The 24,336-nt window shown below is 41.1% G+C and overlaps 1 protein-coding gene across 7 annotated transcripts in view; it reads left to right on the top strand.

Annotated features, from left to right (window-relative positions):
• The window catches only part of LOC137301436 (centrosomal protein of 164 kDa-like), a 133,668-nt gene that overhangs the window by 66,828 nt on the left and 42,504 nt on the right, over positions 1–24,336 (top strand). For 6 of the 7 annotated variants that reach the window (XM_067970937.1, XM_067970938.1, XM_067970934.1 and 3 more), the window contains 2 exons: positions 570–1,070; positions 10,870–10,941. In XM_067970937.1, coding sequence (XP_067827038.1) covers positions 570–1,070; positions 10,870–10,941 — 573 coding nt within the window. The remainder of the gene's footprint in view (positions 1–569; positions 1,071–10,869; positions 10,942–24,336) is intronic. The other variant, XM_067970939.1, reaches the window with a different exon arrangement.

The raw sequence follows: 24,336 nt of genomic DNA on the forward strand, positions 1-24,336 counted from the left end.
CTATTACTTGTCCAGCCCAAAATGATTTACAGAAAACCCAGTTACTGAGTTTGCACACATCCAAAGGTTCCTTTTGATTGTTGTCTCTCTTTGATGTTTAACTTTATTCAGCTGCAGTGTATGTTGTCCAGCAGGACTTCATTAAATATTGTCCATCATTTTTAATTAAGATAACCACAATACCTTCCATGTTGAAGTTGCTCCACGTAAGAAATCAGTCACACTTGGGTTGAGTTTACCATTTGTGCTGAGAGGTGTTATATGCCACAAGGGAGGGTAGAAGATGAAGTAATGACTCATGCTACATAATGCATGCAGTCTCTATAATGAAGTGGTGTAGATATTCAGTTATTTGAAAAAAAATTATCCATGCAAAAAGGTTAAAGTTTATAGAATTTTTATATTTCTATAATAAGCCCTATTACAGTGTAGATCATTCAATAATTGTATGCATGTTTTAGTTTAACTCAACCTAGAGAAAGTAGTAACTAATAGATTGGTATTGGTTGCTAAGTAGATCTTACTGACCTGTTCTTTTTAATGATTTATAACTTGCAAATTCAAAAAAGGTGTCGTTTGAACAAAGCCAGGGAAGAAGTGAGCCTGGAAGTGTGCTTGACTCGGAAAGTCGTGATGTGCAGCCCCCAACCCCAAATAAGTTAAGCCCTGACAAAGAAGCTGATGATGACATTGACTCCATTGAAGAAAAACTAGAAGTCCAAGATAAAAGTGAGGGTGACACAGAAGATGATGTCATTCTAACGAGAGCTGTACGACCAGGCCGCCTAGGACGTGCAGCGGCAATTGATGAAGAAGAAGGTGAAGAAATTGGAGCTGGAGATAGTAGATGTGACTCAGTTGATGACACGACAAAATTGCCTCGGGTTGGAGATGTAGACTTAAAGTCTGAGCATAAGAATGAGGGCGACCCCAAATCGAGCTGTGCTGCCGAGCAGGCAATTGTAGTAGAAGCGGAAATTAATGCAGGCAACGGACCAAATGAAAGGGACAAAAAGGACTGTGCGATGCCTTGCAGTAATCCTGATGAGTCGGGTAATCCATCTCAAAAGGTACGATTCGTAGCAAATTTAGTATCCATCCCCACTTACTATCCCTATATTTTTTTGGAGACCCGTATGCTGTTGGAGCATGCTGTTAGCATGCAGGTCCATCTGAACTAATCCTTCCATGCTTATAAAAACCCACCTTAGCTCTCCTACTTTTTATACTGAAATGATTGGTTTTGTGATTGGTGGAGTTGGGAAAGGAAAGTTATTTCCAAGTAGAGTAAAACCCAATCTGCGAACAAATGATTTGTTTTTCAGTTCTGCAGAGAATAACGAGGTTAGTGGGTTAGTTCCCTTCCTTTTGAGTTCACACCATTCTGTCTATGTTGGCCTTGATGAAGGAAGTCAAGCCAATCCTTTTCTCAAAGCTGTGGTATCAGAATACTAAAAACTGAAGTAACTGAGCCTATATTGAGAAACCTGCAGCTGAAAATGTTCCACTTCTGATGATGAGGTTGACATCTTTTAGTGAAATGCAACTTTGCAAACCATCCATTTCCAACATAAATATTTTCTGCAATATACATTGCATTCAATAAAATAGTATTTCTGTTGCCATATCTTAGATTATTGTATATAAAGCCAGTATTTATTCACCCATGTTAAACTCAAAATAAATTGTGGAATATGCTAATATCAGCTATATGGCATTCTGTCATTTCATTTAGAGGATAAAAATGTAGTGGCAGCTAATATGCTTCCATGCTATGGAATTATTATTTCAAATTTTTTTAAATTCATTCTCGGGATGTGAGCATTGCCAGCATTTATTGGCCATCCCTACCCCTGTGAAGGTGATGGTGGGCCTTATTTGAAATAAACTCTCCTTTCCCTGCTGAAATGATAGGAATTTCCTGGTTGCTTTTAAAAGTAATTATTATAGAATCATGGAATGATACAGCACAGAAGGAGGCCACTCAGGCTATCATGCCTGTGCCAACTCTTTGAAAGAGCTATCTAATTAGTTCCATTAGTGTGATCCTCCAATGTAAGGGCAATTAACTCGTCTCTGATGTGTTCTATTATGTCCACACTTCAGTGCCATTTTCCCCCTCATTCGATAAGAAAAACAAATTTGTTGGAAAAAAAGAAATTCTCCTGTTAACCAGCAGGGTTCAGTGGCTTTGTGTTGCAGAAGGAGTTGTGATAGTTGTGTTGTGCTGTGTACATGTGGCAATTTGGTTACATAATGGAATGTAGAGAAACAAATGACAAAACTCCTTTGCTTCTAACCTTAAAATATCATTTACAAATTTTAAAGTTGAAAAATGGCAGAGGAAATAGTGCTTTTTTATAACAGGAAATTTTAAGAGCAGAAAATCATACTTTTAGAAATTTGTCTTGGGCGTCAGCGCAAAATGGGCAGAATTGCCTCGGCCGCCCGTTCCACTGACTTCAATAACGCCAAGACCAACTTCTGCCCCATGGACTTCACATTGCTGTCGCTACTTTAATTTCGTCCATCCACCTTCAGAAACTTCTATGTAATTGCCTTTACCGACTATCAAAAAAAAATCTCTTGCAAGTTTAAGTGGTTCTTCTATATAGCTTTTAAACTTTGTTATGGAAGTGAGATTTTTCATATGTTAGTGCTGTGCTCCACTGAGGCTTTGTGGAACCTTATTTCAAGAGGACTGCATTTGACACAGACAGAAAGTGGGGGGGGGGCGGAAAGAAAAAGGATGGTTAATTGGCAAGCAAAAGTGCAAATGGGGAAGAAGAGACAACAGTTACTGACAGAGGCAGACCATCATAAAGAATGGTGAAATGAGAGAATTGGGGTTCTTAAACAGAAAACAGAGTTAAGAGATGGACGTAGAAAAATTAATGTCTCTGACAAAATAGCAGATAAGCTGGCTTTGAGGAACAGCCTACTGTGATGCGGAGGGGATGGAAAGAAAGAACGGATTTGATTCGGCTGTGATGCTCTCCATTGTTGAATAACTTTCTAAGCTCACTGGTCTGCGTTGAGGCAAATAATGGTCACTTGCATGAGGTACTAGAGGGCACTGGAATTAATTTTGGATTGCTGTAGCAAACAGCTGGCACAGACCTGATGGACAGAATGGCTTTCTTTTCTGCCGTAAGCTTCTATGGTTGTATGGGTGTTGGCATCCACAAGAACTATACTCAGTAGAAGACAGTGCCTTTGGGAGGGAATGGGTGAAAAAGAAAAGTTCATATTGAAGAGAATTGGTCAGTAGGTCTCATGCAGGATTCCCAAACCTTACAGTAATAGGAATTTAATTCTACAGTTATAACTGTTTTCTAATTATGGTGCTACTTCAAATTTCATCCATCTTGAGAAAGTTGTATGTAATTGCCTTTACCAACTATAAAAAATAGTTTCCAGTGATTCCTTAAACTTGAACATATTAATTGGAGTGTCTACTCTGAGTCAATTGTAAACAATTTTACAACACCAAGTTATAGTCCAGCAATTTTATTTTAAATTCACAAGCTTTCGGAGGCTACCTCCTTCCTCAGGTGACATCGTTCACCTGAGGAAGGAGGTAGCCTCCGAAAGCTTGTGAATTTAAAATAAAATTGCTGGACTATAACTTGGTGTTGTAAAATTGTTTATAATTGTCAACCCCAGTCCATCACCGGCATCTCCACATCATGGCTACTCTGAGTCAGTTAACTTTAATGTGTTTCCTAGGACAGAAAGCCTCCTCATCATCATCTTTGGTGCACAGTTTGCTTTAACCTGATTTTTGCATGGCTTCCAAAACCAACATTATAGATGGGGGTCTGATGTATTTCAATTCAAATTGCAATTGTATTCTTTTAATTGTTTTCAACTAATTAATTTGTCAAGAATTCCAGCCAAGTAACCGCAATTAACAACTGACAACACCATTAGTCTTCATTATATTTGTTTTGCAAGCTTTTGATGTACAATAATGCTGAGCGTCGAATAAGATTTCTGGAAATCAATTGCATTCAGATTTAATTAGTCTACAGTTACCATTCCTGTCAGTTAATTAGCCCAGTGCTTCAAAAAAAGTCGTTTAAAGGAGATTAATATTTGTTCTCCGAAGAGCTATTCATTCCTATTGCCTGTACTTGCCAAAAACCACAGACATTCTATAGCAAATGTGTAAAAGAGATTTACTTTCCTAGTCACTGAAATTGTTCTGCAACTTCATGTTTTAATCTTCATATTTACAATAACATTTTAGAGAATACTTCATGATGTTAAATATGTATATAAGCATGCAAATCTGCAGAACTATGAGAACATGGTATTTCTTCTCAATGTTGCTAATGTCATTACATTTAGGTATTTATTTTGTTGCAAAAAGTGGTGTTGAATTTTCTCACTGAGTTTCAAGTCCGACGTTTATGTCTACACTTCACAAAAAATTCTCTAAACTTTTAAATTGTTTCTCTTCCTTCATTTTGTGGCTTTTATCTCTCTTGGGACAAAGGTTAACGATTTAGAGCTGAAATACTGAATGAGATGGGTAGCATTTTTATGTAGCTTCACTATATCCTATATATGTGTGCTTTTTTTCCCTCTTGCTTTTTCCACCAATTTCCATAGGAGTACCTGATGACTTTTAATATTGATTGGTGGCGCAGTCAGGTGGTTGGAGGGGAGGGCAGCCAGCGAGGGTGTGCAATGCAAGGTCAGCCGTCAGATGCCTGGGTACAAGACCATCAATGTATTATAGTCTGGCCTGACCTGGGTGAGCTGCTTTTTTCAAGTATTGTTATGTACATATAGTAGTTCACCCAGCCTTACTGTAAAACCCTCCAAACAGGTTATTGAGTAAGATGTGCTTTGAGAACTGAGGGCAAATATCATCTGCAATCCATTCGTGACACTAAGCAATGTCCTGGACAATATTTTTGAAACTTCATCTCATTGGATGTTTTTCACATATTAAGAATTTATAAATAACTTAATGTTATCTTAATCGGGAAAATGTTGGAATCCATTGTTAAGGAAGTAGTAAAAGGACACTTAAAAATATGATAAGGCAGAGTCAACATGGTCCTATGAAAGGGAAATTGTGTTTGACAAATATATTAGAGTTCTTTGAGGATGTAACTAGCAGGGTAGATAAAGGGAAACCAGTGGATGTAGTATATTTGGATTTCCAAAATGCATTCAATAAGGTGCCACATGAAATGTTGTTATGCAAGATAAGGGCTCATGGGGTTGAGGGTAATATATTAGCATGGATAGAGGATTGGTTAACGGACAGAAAACAGAGAGTAGGGATAAACTGGCCATTTTCAGGCTGGCAGGGTGGGGTGCCACAAAATCAGTGCTGTGGCCTCAGCTATTTACAATCTATATTAATGACTTAGATGAAGGAACTGAGTGTAATATAACCAAGTTTGCTGATGATACAAAGCTAAGTGGGAAAGTAAGCTGTGAGGAGGACACAAAGAATCTGCAAAGGGATATAGACAGGTTAAATGAGTGGTGAAGAAGGTGGGAGATGGAGTGTAATGTGGGGAAATGTGAAATTATTCAATTTGGTAGGAAGAATAGAAAAGCAGAATATTTTTTCCACTGGTGAGAAATTAATAAATGTTGGTGTTCAGAGAGATCTGGGTGACCTCGTACAAGAAACACGGAAGTTGGCATGCAGGTACAGCAAGCAATTAGGAAGACAAATGGCATGTTGGCCTTTATTGCAAGGGGGTTGGAGGACAAGAGTGAGGAAGTCTCGCTTCAGTTGTACAGGGCGTTGGTGAGATCACTCCTGGAGTACTGTGTACAGTTTTGATCTCCTTATCGAAGGAAGGATGTACTTGCCTTGGAGGCGGTGCAACAAAGGTTCACTAAATTGATTCCTGGGATGAGAGGGTTGATCTATGAAGGACGATTAAGTAGAATGGGCTTATACTCTCTGGAGTTTAGAAGAATGAGAGGTGATCTCATTGAAACGTATAAGATTCTGAGGGGGCCTGACAGTGTAGATTCTGAGAGATTGTTTCCCCTGGCTGGAAAGTCTAGAACTAGGGGGCATAGTCTCAAGATAAGGGGTCGGCCATTTAAGACCGAGATGAGGAGGAATTTCATCACTCAGAGGGTTGTTGAGCATTCAAGGCTGAGATAGATAGATTGTTGGACTATAGCGGAATCAATGGATATGAGGATCCGGCAAGAAAGTGGAGTTGAGGTTGAAGATCAGCCATGATCTTATTGAATGGCGGTGCAGGCTCGAGGGGCCATATGGCCAACTCATTCTCCTATTTCTGATGTTCTTATGTTATGTTCTTATGTGCTCATTGTTTACTTCTCTTCTTTATCCTGTCTTAGCAGTGGGTCCCTATAAACAGTGGCCGAATGCATACAAAGACTGTCCTGCCTAGGTCACACGCGTTTTCTCAGCATTCTTCCACTGATAGTCAATGGGACCACATACAGGGATTCATTATAAATTCCAATCCAATGATAACCCAAGAAAACAATCACCACGTACATCTGTTCAGTGAATTGAAAATCCAAGCCATACATGACTCATTGTGGATTTTTTAATAAAAACTCAGACTTTATTAGATATTATTTTCCTCTAATTCCAAAGAAAAATGGTACCAGAACAGTTACCACTGTGTTCACATGCTGATATTGTAGAATGTTCCCAATAAGTCGTCATAGTGATATTTAGGAAACATAGAATCATAGAAGTTACAACATGGAAACAGGCCCTTCGGCCCAACATGTCCATGTCGCCCAGTTTATACCACTAAGCTAGTCCCAATTTCCTGCACTTGGCCCATATCCCTCTATACTCATCTTACCCATGTAACTGTCCAAATGCTTTTTAAAAGACAAGAATGTACCCGCCTCTACTACTGCCTCTGGCAGGTCGTTCCAGACACTCACCACCCTTTGAGTGAAAAAATTGCCCCTCTGGACCCTTTTGTATCTCTCCCCTCTCACCTTAAATCTATGCCCCCTCGTTATAGATTCCCCTACCTTTGGGAAAAGATTTTGACTATCGACCTTATCTATGCCCCTCATTATTTTATAGACTTCTATAAGATCACCCCTTAACCTCCTACTCTCCAGGGAAAAAAGTCCCAGTCTGTCTAACCTCTCCCTATAAGTCAAACCATCAAGTCCCGGTAGCATCCTAGTAAATCTTTTCTGCACTCTTTCTAGTTTAATAATATCCTTTCTATAATAGGGTGACCAGAACTGTACACAGTATTCCAAGTGTGGCCTAACTAATGTCTTGTACAACTTCAACAAGACATCCCAACTCCTGTATTCAGTGTTCTGACCAATGAAACCAAGCATGCTGAATGCCTTCTTCACCACCCTATCCACCTGTGACTCCACTTTCAAGGAGCTATGAACCTGTACTCCTAGATCTCTTTGTTCTATAACTCTCCCCAACGCCCTATCATTAACGGAGTAGGTCCTGGCCCGATTCGATCTACCAAAATGCATCACCTCACAATTATCTAAATTAAACTCCATCTGCCATTCATCGGCCCACTGGCCCAATTTATCAAGATCCCGTTGCAATCCTAGATAACCTTCTTCACTGTCCACAATGCCACCAATCTTGGTGTCATCTGCAAACTTACTAACCATGCCTCCTAAATTCTCATCCAAATCATTAATATAAATAACAAATAACAGCGGACCCAGCACCGATCCCTGAGGCACACCGCTGGACACAGGCATCCAGTTTGAAAAACAACCCTTTACAACCACCCTCTGTCTTCTGTCGTCAAGCCAATTTTGTATCCAATTGGCTACCTCACCTTGGATCCCATGAGATTTAACCTTATGTAACAACCTACCATGCGGTACCTTGTCAAAGGCTTTGCTGAAGTCCATGTAGACCACGTCTACTGCACAGCCCTCATCTATCTTCTTGGTTACCCCTTCAAAAAACTCAATCAAATTCGTGAGACATGATTTTCCTCTCACAAAACCATGCTGACTGTTCCTAATTAGTCCCTGCCTCTCCAAATGCCTGTAGATCCTGTCCCTCAGAATACCCTCTAACAACTTACCCACTACAGATGTCAGGCTCACCGGTCTGTAGTTCCCAGGCTTTTCCCTGCCTCCCTTCTTAAACAAAGGCACAACATTTGCTACCCTCCAATCTTCAGGCACCTCACCTGTAGCGGTGGATGATTCAAATATCTCTGCTAGGGGACCCGCAATTTCCTCCCTAACCTCCCATAACGTCCTGGGATACATTTCATCAGGTCCCGGAGATTTATCTACCTTGATGCGCGTTAAGACTTCCAGCACCTCCCTCTCTGTAATATGTACACTCCTCAAGACATCACTATTTATTTCCCCAAGTTCCCTAACATCCATGCCTTTCTCAACCGTAAATACCGATGTGAAATATTCATTCAGGATCTCACCCATCTCTTGTGGTTCCGCACATAGATTACCTTGTTGATCCTTAAGAGGCCCTACTCTCTCCCTAATTACTCTTTTGCCCTTTATGTATTTGTAGAAGCTCTTTGGATTCTCAGTTTGTCATTTGAGAGTTAATGACATATTTATCAAAAATGAAGTCCAGTGCTGCCTTAATTATAATTGGTGGTAAACTTATTTTTGGGGGGAATGTTATTGTTTCCCTTCTGATTAAATGCACCTTTATCAATTGTGGGGGGGGGCGGGACGCGGTGGAGGGGGAATTTCATTCTTGGCTGATCCAACAGATAGTTTCAGCCCTAGTGCTTGTACCATTTGCCTTTGTCCCTATTCCCCTGGATCCTTCTGTTGACTAGGAAGCACCCCTGATATCAGCAGTTACAGTGTTGATTATCTAACTTCCCAGTTAAGGGCACCTGAGAAAGACAGGCATCAACAAGAAGATAAATTAACAGCTATTGAAAGAAAGAATTGCATGTATATCACGCCTTTTTAAATGTTTCAAAACACTTTGCATACAACTTTTGAACTGCAGTGACTTGTTACTTGTTACAGCAGCCATCTTTCAGGTAACGAGTGTGCAAACCGTGATCAGAAAAATAACAAACTGATTTTTTTTTTATTATTCGTTCATGGGATGTGGGCGTCGCTGGCGAGGCCGGCATTTATTGCCCATCCCTAATTGCCCTTGAGAAGGTGATGGTGAGCCGCCTTCTTGAACCGCTGCAGTCTGTATGGTGAAGGTCCTCCCACAGCACTGTTAGGAAGGGAGTTCCAGGATTTTGACCCAACAACGATGAAGGAACGGCGATTTATTTCCAAGTCGGGACGGTGTGTGACTTGGAGGGGAACGTGCAGGTGGTGTTGTTCCCATGTGCCTGCTGCCCTTGTCCTTCTAGGTGGTAGAGGTCGTGGGTTTGGGAGGTGCTGTCGAAGAAGCCTTGGCGAGTTTCTGCAGTGCATCCTATGGATGGGACACACTGCAGCCACTGTGCGCCAGTGGTGAAGGGAGTGGATGTTTAGGGTGGTGGATGGGGTGCCAATCAAGCGGGCTGCTTCGACCTGGATGGTGTCGACCTTCTTAAGTGTTGTTGGAGCTACACTCATCCAGGCAAGTGGAGAGTATTACATCACATTCCTCACTTGTGCCTTGTAGATGGTGGAAAGGCTTTGGTGAGTCACTTGCCACAGAATACCCAGCCTCTGACCTGCTGTTGTAGCCACAGTATTTATGTGGCTGGTCCAGTTAAGTTTCTGGTCAATGGTGACCCCCAGGATGTTGATGGTGGGGGATTAAGCGATGGTAATGCCGTTGAATGTCAAGGGGAGGTGGTTTGACTCTCTCTTGTTGGAGATGGTCATTGCCTGGCACTTGTCTGGCACGAATGTTACTTGCCACATATGAGCCCAAGGCTGGATGTTGTCCAGGTCTTGCTGCATGCGGGCTTGGACTGCTTCATTATCTGAGGGGTTGCGAATGGAACTGAACACTCTGCAATCATCAGCGAACATCCCCATTTCTGACCTTATGATAGAGGGTAATGTTTTGGTAATGTTGGTTGAGGGAGGAATATTGACCAGGGCCCCTGTACAATGCAATCTTCGACATGCAGCTGAACCAACCAGCACAAGAAGGAAGGCAGGGCCTTGCCTTAATCTCTCATCCATAGGAAGGCTCCTCCAACAGTGCAGCATGCCCTCAGTACTGTACTGAAACATTCCTTAGATTATATGCTCAAATTCTGGAGTGGGCATGAAATCACAACCTTTTGGTTCAGGGGTGAGACGCTTAGCAACTGAGCCAAACTGACAGAAAACAGACAGGTATGCTGCACCAGCCATGATATTATGCTGAAAAGAAGGAAGGTCTATCTGTATGTAGTTTACTCAGCCAAAAGTTTTCCCAATTTGGGCAACTCCAACTCAGCTCTCAGGACAGTTTGAAGTCACAAATCACATTTAGTTCAGTGGAGATTTTCTGAGATATCTACCCATTGGTGACGTCGTAGAGTGGCCTAACTGTGAAGAGACGGGGGTAATTTTAACCTTACTTTGGTTACTTCCATTGGAAAGTAAAATCATGCGGTTGCAAAACAGGTGGCTGATTCAATCCCATTAGTTTCCCACAGGACGGGTTGGGCTAAGATTACCTCCAAGATCTGGTGTAATAATAGAAGTTTGAAAAAAAAAGTCGACAAATATTTTTATCATTTTGATCCATTATAAAGTGGGGAAAGTATTTTGGATGAAAAGTGCCACTTTCCCTTTAATGGAGCTCCTAACTTCAATAGATTAGGCAAATCAGAAGTTTTAATTTGCCTAATTGATGTTAAATGTACTTCATACAGGATACGATCAGAGCAACAGTAAATAACAGCTGTTTATCATGTACCTTTTAAAACTAATCGCATTATAACTTGTCCACAGGAGTCTGAGCCCAGTCAACAACTTAAGGAACTGCTAGCATCTGAGGACTTGGATGAAATCGATACAAATTTTGTAAGTTATTATCTGATGCGTAAATATCAACATTACATTTATACAGTAAAAGTTTTAGTTGGTTGTATTGCTCAGTGTGTTGTGCCGGAATGGTTGGAGACAAGACAGCTCTAATGATTCTTCACGAGCTGAGTTCTAAATCTGAGCCACCTCATTTACACCTCCCTCCTAAAGAATCGCTGCTTGGGTGAGGTACAGGTGGCCTTCCTACCTCCATGGACTGTACCCCAATAAGAGTCCACACCTTCAAGGGAGGAGGGGAAATAATTGGAGAGAGGAGGGGAGAATTTTAAAAAGTGTGACTTAAGTTGAAGATTTCCATTCTAGTGCCATGCCAGAAGCCATTATGCGCATGCTTACCATTCTTTATGCACCAAAACAACAAGCACTGAGCTGCTGAGATACACAACTAGAGGGATAAATGTTAGCAGTAGAATTGTTATGCAGCAGAGTTACAAATTGAAACTGATTCTGTGACAAGTGATTTTTAAAATGGAGATGTCCTTTGGTTTATAGAACTTGTTCTCCTCTTCATTTTTAAAATCTCATTGATTAATAATTGAATCAGCCCGAAGCTCATGAAATGAACATTTTTGCAGTTGACAGGAGAACCTTTATGTGGAGGATCTGATCTGTCCTGACCAGCACAGTGATCGGATAAATGTTTGCACAAGTTAGGCTGACCGGATAAAATGTGAGGGGGTTATAGCCATTGTAGCCTATAGATGACTGGCAGTGAAATACAAAGCAATAACATAAACTGAATAAAGAGATTTCCACAGCTTCATAAATCACAAAATCTCATCTCAAGTGCTTTATTACTGTGTTAGAACCTTGGAACAATTACCACCTTTTGTCTGCCAAGCCATGTTTCAGAGCTACATTTTTTATAACATCCTCTCATTTTTGTGATTTAAATTTTAAAAAAATAACTTTTATGATGAATTCCAAAATCAGTAGCTTCCAAATTTTAGCCAAACATTCCTCAATTTTTTGGTAATAGGAGTGGTTTCTAAGGCACCCAGAAAATTCAGGTAAGTTGAGGTTGAAGGTATACAGATCATGTGATTGGTACCATAGCGTTACAGTTGTTTTGGTAGCACATAGAGCGAGTGTTGTGTGTATGTTTGCGTGTGTATATATATATAGTATAATTTAAGCATGTTTAATTTTAAATTGATTACTATATTCTAAAGATGCTTGTTTTAAAAAATGTAGTACTGCTGGGGCTGTGCACCATTTAAATATACGAAACTAACAGGACTGATCCCTCGGCCTGCTTAAAATAAGCTTTTTGAATAATCTTAAAACCCTGGCCTGATTTCACTGCAATCCTTTCATATTCCACATTTCATGTGCAGCAAAATGAAGCACGGGTATGTAATTAAATCTGTTTAAAATGCAGAAGGTGTAGGCGCACACAGCAGAGGAAAAGAGTTAAACCCTCTAACATCTGTTCGGCTCTGCAGGAAGTGACATCGCCACCTGCCAATGGGAGCATGGCACGCCACATCTCTGTTGTTGGGAAGGCATAAAAATATTTGTAAATACTAATGAGTACTCTGTCAGGCTTCATACAGAGCAGTGTGGTCAATTGGGGAGGCATCATACCTGCTTTTTTTTCCTGTCAGTTATTAAGAGCATTGTTACCTTTTTTTTAAAAACTGTCATTAGGAGAGGGTGAACGAATTTTTAGGACAGTGGTTTTTTGGGGTTTTTTTAATCATACATTTGCATTATGTTTCATATTTTGGATTTAAAATGACTTTTTTTGAAAGAAAGAATGAGTCATAGAAACCGTATGCACAACAGAAAACGCTGAAGAGGATGAGAATACATTGGGTTTTACATCTTTCGCAAACCATGGAATTGTGCCATGGTGCAGTAGGCTGTGTTGCATTTCCCACATTGCAAGCTTCCAAACATGCTTGTGCAGTCAGGGAGAGATGCTAAGTTGGAAACTAGCTGCCTACCCCACAGAGAGGGAAGGAAAATCATTAGGCCACTCACCCTGGCTCACTGTCTCAAGAGGGCTTTGATTGGCAGTTAAGAAATCACCTGTCAGTCTTATAGGCCCGGATATGGAAGAAGGAAATAATAAATAAAAATCAAGAGGTGGGGTTGATTTTTTTTTTTGATGCGGTGCACAAATTCAACTGGAGTTTTCAATATTCCTTTGTGTGAATTAACTATTTTAAACTTGTCTGATAGTAAATCTAAGTTAATAATTAGGGTTGCCAACCCTCGAGGATTGCCCTGGAGGCTCCAGGAATTGAAGACTAATCTCCAGGACACTGCTTAGAGCAACCCGGGCATTGAAAAAAATTGTTTTTAAAAAATTTACCTTGAACACTTTTATTTATTAGTTATAACAGGAAAAAAAGCTGCTGGACTGAGTCAAGAATCATCCAATTGGGTAATGATTCTATTCACTTTTCAATTGGTGTGGGAAGGCGGCTCACAGTGAGGATGGTCATGTTAGGCGGGAATGTGGGTCTGGGCAGTTGGAGGCATGAGTTCATCTGATGATACCACCAGGAATATGTCCAACCAGAGTTGGCAACCCTATTAATAATCCCAGTGCTGAATTAATTTGTTGCATGTATTTCTGTGTTTAATTACTCGACATGTTGAAGATTCTAATTAGCTAAAATTATAATGCTGATTTTTTTTTCGGTGGGGGGGTTAAATTCTATTTCCTGCATTGATGCCTGTCTGACAATTGTGCATCAATGAATGTTAGGTGTGCGCGTTGCAATATAGTTTGGCTTAAGTTCAGAGGTGGGTACTGAGTCGAATACTCATCTGCAGCAGTTGATGCCAACAGGTCAGATTTCACAAATGCCAACTGGTGGTTTTGGCCACTGGGCATTGCAGGCAAGGGAGCAGGTAAGGGATTTGCAGCCTGCCATTTAAGTTGAAGTGGAATCTGTTTGGATAAGTGTCTTATCCAGCAGTCAACTCCTTCCCTTAAATTTCCTACCTCATTCCAGAATTGATGACTGTAAAGGAGTTGTGGATGCTGTCGGGTTAATTGGCATCACATATTATCAACACAGTACTGTGAAATGCCTTTCTTATTAGAGTAGATGGGCAACATAAATAACAGCTGTTTATGGATATAGTTGATCAAACCCAAAGTTTTTGCAAAGGTTTGGGAAATTTAAGATGTATGTGTTTGTCCTGAGTAAACCAGTGGTAATGAGGAATTATCAGGTTTTGGATTAGTGCCTCAATTAAAATAGCTGACAAAGGAATGTCGTCTTACAAGCATGTTAAGCATCTGGATGCTAATCTCGCACAACATAATGTCGTCCCTTTTAAGTTCTCTGATTTCTGCATTGTCCTACTGGTGTAAATGAAGGAAAGAAACAACTTGCAGTTATATAGCACCTTTCAAATCCTCAGGAAGTCCCAAAGCACTTAACAGCCAAAAAATTACTTTTGAAGTGTAGTCATTATTGTTATGTAGGCAAGTGCGGGATATATAAATAAGTCGAGAAAAAGATTAGTGAAGACAAATGTAGGCCCCTTACAGTCAGAAATGGGGAAATTATAATGGGGAACAAAGAAATGGCAGAACAATTAAACACATACTTTGGTTCTGTCTTCACAAAGGAGGACACAAATAACCCCCCGGAAATGTTAGGGAACCAAGGGTCTAGTGAGAGGGAGGAACTGAAGGAAATCAGTATTCGTAAAAAAAATAGTGCTAGGGAAATTAATAGGGCTAAAGGCTGACAAATCCCCAGGGCCTGATAATCTACATCCCAGAGTACTAAAGGAAGTGGCCCTGGAAATAGTGGATGCATTGGTGGTCATCTTCCAAAATTCTATAGACTCTGGAACAGTTCCTACAGATTGGAGGGTGGCAAATGTAACCCCACTATTTAAAAAAGGAGGGGGAGAAAAAACAAGGAATTACAGACCAGTTAGCCTAACATCAGTAGTGGGGAAAATGCCAGTCTATTATAAAGGATGTGATAAGAGAACACTTGGAAGGCATTAACAGGATTGGACAAAGTCAGCATGGGTTTATGAAAGGGAAATCATGCTTAACAAATCTACTGGAGTTTTTTGAGGATGTAACTAGTAGAATAGATAGGGGAGAACCAGTGGATGTGGTGTATTTGGATTTTCAGAAGGCTTTTGATAAAGTCCCACACAAGAGGTTAGTGTGCAAAATTAAAGCACATGGGATTGGGGGGAATATACTGGCATGGATTGAGAATTGGTTGACAGACAGGAAACAGAGAGTAGGAATAAACAGGTCTTTTTCTGGGTGACAGGCAGTGACTAGTGGGGTACCGCAGGGATCAGTGCTTGGGCCCCAGCTATTCACAATATATATCAATGATTTGGATGAGGGAACTGAATGTAACATTTCCAAGTTTGCAGACGACATAAAGCTGGAGTGGAATGTGAGCTACGAGGAGGATGCAAAGAGGCTCCAATGTGATTTAGATAAGTTGGGTGAGTGGGCAAGAACATGGCAAGATGCAGTATAACGTGGATAAATGTGAGGTTATCCACTTTGGTTGTAAATATAGAAAGACAGATTATTATCTGAATGGTGATAGATTGGGAAAAGGGGAGGTGCAACGAGACCTGGGTGTCCTTGTACACCAGTCGCTGAAAGCGAGCATTCAGGTGCAGCAAGCAATTAGGAAGGCGAATGGTATGTTGGCGTTCATTGCAAGAGGATTTGAGTACAGGAACAGGGATGTCTTGCTGCAGTTGTACAGGGTCTTGGTGAGACCACATCTGGAGTATTGTGTGCAGTTTTGGTCTCCTTATCTGAGGAAGGATGTCCTTGCCATGGAGGGAGTGCAACGAAGGTTTACCAGACTGATTCCTGGGATGGCAGGACTGACGTATGAGGAGAGATTGGGTTGACTAGGCCTCTATTCACTAGAGTTTAGAAGAATGAGAGGTGATCTCATGGAAACATATAAAATTCTAACAGGACTAGACAGACTAGATGCAGGGAGGATGTTCCCGATGGCTGAGGAGTCCAGAACCAGGGGTCACAGTCTCAGGATACGGGGTATGCCATTTAGAACCGAGATGAGGAGAAATTTCTTCACTCAGAGGGCGGTGAACCTGTGGAATTCTCTACCACAGAAGGCAGTGGAGGCCAAGTCATTAGATGTATTCAAGAAGGAGATAGATATATTTCTTAATGCTATAGGGATCAAGGGATATGGGGAAAAAGCGGGAACAGGGTACTGAGTTAGACGATCAGCCATGATCATTTTGAATGGCGGAGCACATTTGCACACACCAAAGTCCCACAAACAGCAATGAGATAAATGATCAGATAATCTATTTTGGTGGTGTTGATTGAGGGTTAAATGTTAGCCTGGACACCAGGAGAATTCCACTGCTCTTCTTCAAATAATGTAATAGAATCTTTTACCTCCACCCGAACAGGCAGAACAGGCCTTTGTTTAATGTCTCATCCATTAGACGGTACCTCCTGACAATGCAGTACTGCTTCAGTACTCACTGAAGTGCCACCCTAGATTATGTACTGAAGTCCCAGAATGGGATCTTCTGACTCTGAGGCAAGATTACCACCACTGAGCCAAGATGAGAAATGATTGCAGTGTCTACCCTTAATGCCAACAATATCTTTGACACCTCCTCCCCAGAAAAAACTTGGATGTCAAGATTTTGTGCTGCAACACTTCATTTTGCACTAGCCTCAACTCTCAAAAATATATGTTGAAGCAAAGAACCACTATAGATCACTGTACATTGCATAACAGCAAAAAATGAATACTGCATCAAATACTGCAAACAGTGGAGCTGGAGGCTTTCCGATCACTTGGCGTTTTAGCCATGCGTTTTCTGTGTATTTTACAGTTCTAAAAATATACAAGTGTTAACTATACTTTGGGATAAAAATGCTGTGGGGTCCTAGTATTTGCATAAACCAGGAAACCTGACCCACGTGTCTGTTTTGAAATAATGGAAAATGTTTCCACAATAATGAGAATGCTAACCACGTTGGCAAAATTCCGAAAGTGTTGCTGAGGAGTATTTGTGAGCGACCCCCACCCCCTGTTGCTGCTACCTTTGGAATACATCATAAGAACTCAATCCTGTCCTCATCCAAAGTCCGTTTCTCATATAGCAATCAGGAGTGGGAATCCTGGATTACTTTTTTTTTGCCCTCGTCAGCCAATTGGCACTATGGCCAATTATAGCCCTGTAACTACTTCCCTGGCTTACCATCAGCTAAATCCTCACAGATGGGGAATTAAACTCGGTACACAAGGCAGTTAATGGGAACAACTAATGATACGAATGTTCATTTGTAAATGGGACAGTTGCTCAGGTATCCATCATTTCTCCATAGGTTTGTGCTGTTTACTTAGTGGGAACAATTGGAAAGCTTTTTACTTAATGGATGTTGCCATTAAGAGACTAGGTACACAAGCCCCTACCTACCATGCCAATAATTGTAATTCCATTTGTATGTTTAGAGTTTAAAAAAAAAATGTAATGTTCCATGTCCTGTTAAGCAATGTCATTAACCATCCTAATCAAAAATTGTTCCAATGGGTAAGCATTGAGTCATTTGACAGTTATAAAGTTGTTTATTATACAGTAGAGTAGCTTTACATGGCCAGCCCTCACAGTAACATTTGTGCCTCATTCGGTTCTTTATAAGTACTACCTGACAGGATTCTCTTGAATTTCTTTCAGTAGAAACCCATGCCATATGTTTGGTCTGTTGAAGGCACACATCAAATTGAAATAAAACTGCCAACATTGCATCACCCATTTTCAAATAATGAAATGGGGAAACTGCTGCTGATTCTTCAGAATTCTTTTAGATTAAGTCCTTAAATTTGTAGTCTACAGTCAACTGCTGATTACAAAAATGATTTACAGCACTGCAGTAGTCAGAACAACCAGCCAGGGGGGAAGGGGGGGGATTCTGGATTTTGAGTAAAGTCAGATCCTGCTAACGATCTCAGTATCACAAAAATAGATCCAAGAACATTTGTTTTTTTTTCCTCCCTCGCCCTCCATCTTTTCCCCTTACCTGTTCCCTCCTGAGGGTGATGCCTTTGTCGGAGTACGGTTTCTTGGGCACCAGCAACCCTTCAGTATCTCCTAGCATAACCAGTCCTGTCCACATGCAAATTGCCAGCAGAGTTCAGTGGACAGCAAGAGTGGCAACAGAGGCTTTTTTTATTTTCCTCCCTAGTTTCCCCCCCACAGTGTTACAGCAGTACCATTGCTGTCCTAGATGAGATTGCTCAACTCAGTACATACCTTCAACTAGACCTTTATATGGCTCAATCCCACATCATGTAGTGTCTTACCCACTGCACCATTCAGGGAATCAAGATTAATAATTGAACAGGAATCAGCAAAATTTCAAGCACCACTTTTTTCCCTAAAATTAAATGATTATAGAATGTGAATTACTTTAGAGCCAAGACCAAAGAATATTTCTTAATCAAATATTGTTCATTATTAACAAATGTATTAAAAATAATTGCAGCAGGGCTTGCTCACACTGGCATTTTGGTGTTATTTGAAAGAATGAATGGCCAGTTAACTTACACTTGTTAGCAGCATGCTCCATCTTGCTTTGATTACATTATTCAACGAACATGAGGACCATTTGCCAAATTAACAAACAGGTGGCAGTGCCCGATATTTAGAGGTCGTAGAGAACACTGCATTCGTGTGCCTGAAACTCTGCCATTCCCACTGGATGGCAATGCAGTTGATCAGTTATGTTTTTTTAAATTTAAGATTTTGCCGTGCATAAATATTTCACTATTGTTTAATTTCCAGCATCCTAATATCCTAATGTGCCTTCCTGTTTGGTGGCTCCCTCTGACTGTCCAGCAATATAATGTGAGGAATTGGCGTAAATTTATCTTGTTGCTACCTCTATTAAACACACCACCATATTGTCACTAGATAAGAACATAAGAAATAGGAGCAGGAGTAGACCATACAGCTCCTCGAGCCTGCTCCGCCATTCGTTAAGATCATGGCTGATCTTCGACCTCAACTCCACTTTCCCGCCCGCTCCCCATATCCCTTGATTCCCCTAGAGTCCAAAAATCTATCGATCTCAGCCTTGAATGTACTCAACGACACAGCATCCACAGACCTCTGGGGTACAGAATTCCAAAGATTCACAACCCTCTGAGTGAAGAAATTTCTCCTCATCAGTCTTAAATGGCCAATCCTGAGACTTTGCCCCCTAGTTCCAGACTCTCCAGACAGGGGAAATGGCCTCTCAGCATCTACCCCATCAAGCCCTCTCAGAATCTTATATGTTTCAATGAGATCACCTCTCATTCTTCTTAACTCCAGAAAGTATAGGCCCATGCTACTCAATCTTTCCTCATAGGACAACCTTCTCATCCCAGAAATCAATCCAGTGAACCTTCGTTACACCGCCTCTAAGGCAAGTATATCCTTCCTTAGATAAGGAGACCAAACTGTACGCAGTACTCCAGGTGTGGTCTCACCAAAGCCCTGTATAATTGTAGCAAGACTTCCTTACTCTTGTACTCCAACCCCCTTGCAATAAAGACCAACATACCATTTGCTTTCCTAATTGCTTGCTATACCTGAATGTTAACTTTCTGTGTTTCATGTACAAGGACATCCAAATTCCTTTGAAAACCAACATTTAATAGTTTCTCACCATTTTGAAATATTCTGTCTTTCTATTCTTCCTACCATAGTGAATAACCTCACATTTCCCCATCTGTCACCTTCTTGCCCACTCACTTATCCTGTCTATATCCCTTTGCAGACTCTTTGCCCTCCTCACAGCTTACTTTCTCACCTTGCTTTGTATTGTTAGCAATCTTGGATACATTACACTCTGTCCCTTCATCTAAGTCATTAATATAGATTGTAAATAGCTGAGGCCCCAGCATTGATCCTTGCGGCACACCACTAGTAACACCCTAACAACTGAAAATGACCCGTTTATTCCTACTCTCTATAAATATGTTTATATTTGCTCCGTATATAAGCTGTCACTTTTTTTTTAAAAAAGCACTTTACCAAATAAATAATTTTGAAATGAGTGTTGTTCAGCAAGCAAAATGAAATCAACTTTATTGCAGAAGAACTTTGCACCATTTCAAACTACAAAATCAAGCTGAACCTTTATCCATAAACATTTCTCGAGTGTAATTTAATTCAGCCCATTCTTGTATGAAGATACCCACTAGCATTAAGTAAGAAATTGCTCTCTCTCAAACTGAATCTGCTGATCTTTGATCCAGAATACACAAGCACACCAATGTTCCTCTTCTTCCCCCTCCCCCACCACCAAGTAAACCAACAGTCACACGTTGAATTATTGGAGGCCAGCGAGACAGAGATGATGGGCCAATGGGGCTTAGTGCGAGGTAGGATCTGGGCAGCAGGGCTTTGGAAAATTGTAATTTGTGTAGGGAAGAACTCGAAGTTGGTAAGGGACGTGATAAAGAAAGAAAGAATTTGCATTTATATAGCACCTGATCATATCCTCAAGACATTCCAAAGCATTTTACAGCCAATAAATTACCTTCTATAGTGAATTTGCTGTTGTTTTATAGGCAACCGTAGCAACGAATTTGCACACAAGGTCCTATGAACAGCAAATTAACGAATAACTAGGTAATCTGTTTCTTATGGTATTGGTTGAGGGAAGAATGTTAGCCAGGACACGAGGAGAACCCCCTGTGCTCCTCTGAACAATGCCATGGGATCTTTTGTGTCCACTTAACTAGACCTCCAAAAGATGCTACCTTCAACAACATAGCACTCCCTCAGTACGATATTAAAGTATCAGTTGAGTTTATCTGCTGAAGTTCACAGTGGGGCTTGAACCTTCTGCCTCAGAGGCGAGAGTGCTGCCAACTGAGCCAAGCTCACATTAAGTTGAGAGAAGTCAAGTTGAAGTAACAAAAGCATGCATAGGAATTTTAGCAGTGGTGATGTTGAGGTAGGAGCAGAGGCAGCTGATGTAGAGATGGAAGTTTGCAGCAGTAGTAATGGGTAGGATATGAGTCTTGAAACTTGGCTTCAAGTCCAGCAACACACTGCGATTGCATAACATTTGGTTCAACCTGAGGCAGCAGGCAGGAAGGTACAGAGTTTTAAGTGGGAACTGTATAAGATGGCTTCAGTTTTTCCTATCAGTTTTGACCCATCCACAATTTGATGTCAGATAGGCAATCTGACAGTACAGAGGTGGTTGTAGAATTGTGGCTCGTGATCGAGAGGTAGAGGAGAGTTTTGAATGGGAACCATTGATGACGTTGGAGAGCATTGGGCAAGGGGAGGTAGATGACTATTAAAGCGTATGCTGGAGAGGAGGTTAAGGGAACAGAGGGAGGGTGTCATAGGAAGATGAGTCTTGCGAAGGCTGGGGTGGAAATGATATGAATGTTAGTATATAATTGGAATGCTGATAAACTTGACATTTCAATGATGGGGTGACTACTTCTGCTCAATTAAAACCTCATTTTATTTGAAAAGTATTCCGCAGGTTCTTTGCTCAGGCGTTTGTTCTAGAGCATCTAATGAAATGGTATTTGTGTAAAAAATGTATTCAAGGTTCTTTTTTCTGAATTGTCCATTCAAAGGACTCCATCACTCTTATTCTTATTGTATTCAGGATCTAGGGATTCAAGATCGGGCGGTAGAGAGACACCTGGACATGGAAGCCCTCTCACCTGCATTGGACCTACAACTTACATCTAAGCTAATTGGGTCAAATTTTCTGACACTCTATTATTTTTTTAAAGTCCCCTTTCCTCTTTATAGTTGTACAAGTTCCAAATTCAACTTTACTGAGATATTACATCCTTTTGAGAAGTTCTTTTAAATTGTACAACTTCAGCTTTATCGTTGCAGTGTAGTCTTTTGCAGTGTTTATTCCTGTGTGGGCCCTATGGTTAAAGATGGTGGAGGAATTATCTTTTCCACTCCCCTCCAAATTACTAATTGCCTCTTTTCTCTTTGTTTTGAAGCTGACTCCTTTAGTGAAACCGTTATATTAACCTCGAACTACAATTCATTGTTTCCTTTCATTGTCTGCTCTCAGCCTTCCCCTCTGCCAATGCTGGGAACATTACTAGCTAAAGAATTTATAAATGATCAAGTGTGGCAAAGGATTGGTTCGAATGTTGACCTTCCCCTCGATAGATTTTAGATAAAGCCTTTATGAAATTTGATTTGCATTCCAGTTTAACCTGTCCCTGTCGCCTTGATACTGCCACAAAGTTTTCAGGACCAGCAAGTTTCTAAATTAAATACAGTCGAACTGCAGCTCAGGCCACATAATAACCTACCTGCATGACTCTAACCATTGGTCAAACATGACAGGTTAACAATTAAATAAGGAGCTGATTTAAATGCTCTTATAATTACTAAATTAGCTGGGATACCTCATCCAAGATTTCTAAGTAGTGGAGTAGCCAGAAAAGCATTTCATTTGCCAGCTGGCTGGCAGATGAATGTGGAGAAGAGGTATCCTCTTTAAACTCCTTGACATTTTTATTGAAAGCTTATGAAAAGCAGGTATTCTGCCATGGTTGCGTTTTTTATTGTGGGTGGGCCGAGGAGATTGTTGCTTCATGCGCCCCTCCACTTGTAGACTGATCCCTTTTTCACAGTTATGCATAATACATTGGTTGCAATGGGCTCACTACTACATCATTCATTGTAACTGACCTGGAGATAGCACAGAGGCCAGTGAAGCTAGATAGTCAGAAGGTCCACTGTTCTAAGCATTCCTTAAAGGTTATGCTGGTAAATGCACTGCCCAGTGTGCAACTGAGCCATTGAGGCCAACAAGGTCATAGGTCCCTGATATATGCTGAGTTGGCAGATATTAGCTGGGGTGATGATAAGATTGGTGCCATTGAGCTAGTGATGTGAAAAAGAAAAATCAGACAGAGTTCTTTCTTCTGAACTGCACGTATAGATGTCAGCGAAGACAGTACTAACCTTGACTGTGATGTTCCCCACAGTCGAATGATCCATTGACACTTGGAGGTAAATTTTAACAGCGAGCCGGGAAGGGAGCCGGGACCTGGTGGGGGGGGTGGGGGGAGATTTCTGGGTGGGAAACCCAGAAGGCAAGTGGGTGGCAGATCGCGACTTTAATGAGGCCAATCAATTGCACCTTTGGGTTTCGAGCCTGGCAGCCAGCCTGATTGACAGGCTGGCTCTCAGGCAGGAAGGCCTGCTGCAGCCGGGGATTGGAGGGAGGGAGGAATCATGGGTCGGGAAGAAGATCAGGGGGTCCAAGGGACAGATCGAAGATAGGTGGGGGCCACCATCGGGTGGGGATGTCGGCTGATCGCTGGGGTCATGTTGGCCAGGTGAGCTTGTTGGGCCTGGATGAAGCACTCCTGTTCCTCCGGGCCCACAAGCAGTGCAATAAAGCCACTCACCTCGAGGATCTGGCCCTTCTCGCCTGCTTTCACCTGACGTGAATGGGAAGCGATGGGAAATCCGAACAGTTATGGTTAAAATTGTTTTATTATTCCCATACTCAAAATATTAAGTACTCAAGTATCTCAATGAGGTACATTGCCCTTTTAAGATTGGGCCCGCCAGCTTTAAGTGGGACGGGACTTCCTGGTGTCTGCTCTCCACACATAGACAAACCTGCCTGGGTTAAACCCGGAAGTAGATGTGTTGGAGCCGAGATGCGGCCCTGCTGCGAAAACGCAGGATTTTTGCTCCCCACCTGCCCCAACCCACCCGTTCTTGAGGGTTAAAATTTACCCCTTGCTGTCTAGGCTCTTGTGAAGAAGGGCAATTTAGGCCAAGTGCTGGAGGACAGCTGGAGCCCAAGGAGCCATACCCAGCATAAGTCAGAACCTTTAGGGTAGAAATAATTTTTAAATTCTTTCAGCAGAAGGGACAAAGGTAAGTAATTCTACGTTGCATGTAAGGATGCAGTTTATTTGGAAACTTGATATTGTGGTCTATTTGGGCAATTATTGTCGTGTTTACCCAATACCTTTTTAAAAAGAAGTTGAATTCATCCTAAGGCAACCATTTAATTACAGGTGTGGCAAAGCAGATGATGTTTTCAGAACTTATTTCAGTACTGCATCGTTTGATTTTTTTTTAAATCCACATATATGGTACCCTTTGAAGAAAGTAGAATTTTCCAATCTTGTAGTCTTTTTTTGAACAATATCGTAAATTACTACCGCAGTCCGGAAGGAATTATTTAGTGGGAAACAATCTGTCATAAAAAGCACCAGTTTAATTATATTTTTACGGCATGATGCTGGGGATTCCGTCTGTTGGTTCTGTTTAGAAATTCCCATGACTTGTCAGCTATTTTAGAGGCTTCTATTTCTGGACTGTTCGTCTGTGCTTGCACCCCAA

This window comes from Heptranchias perlo, chromosome 33 (genome assembly GCF_035084215.1).
Source record: "Heptranchias perlo isolate sHepPer1 chromosome 33, sHepPer1.hap1, whole genome shotgun sequence".
Classification (NCBI taxonomy): Eukaryota; Metazoa; Chordata; class Chondrichthyes; order Hexanchiformes; family Hexanchidae; genus Heptranchias; species Heptranchias perlo.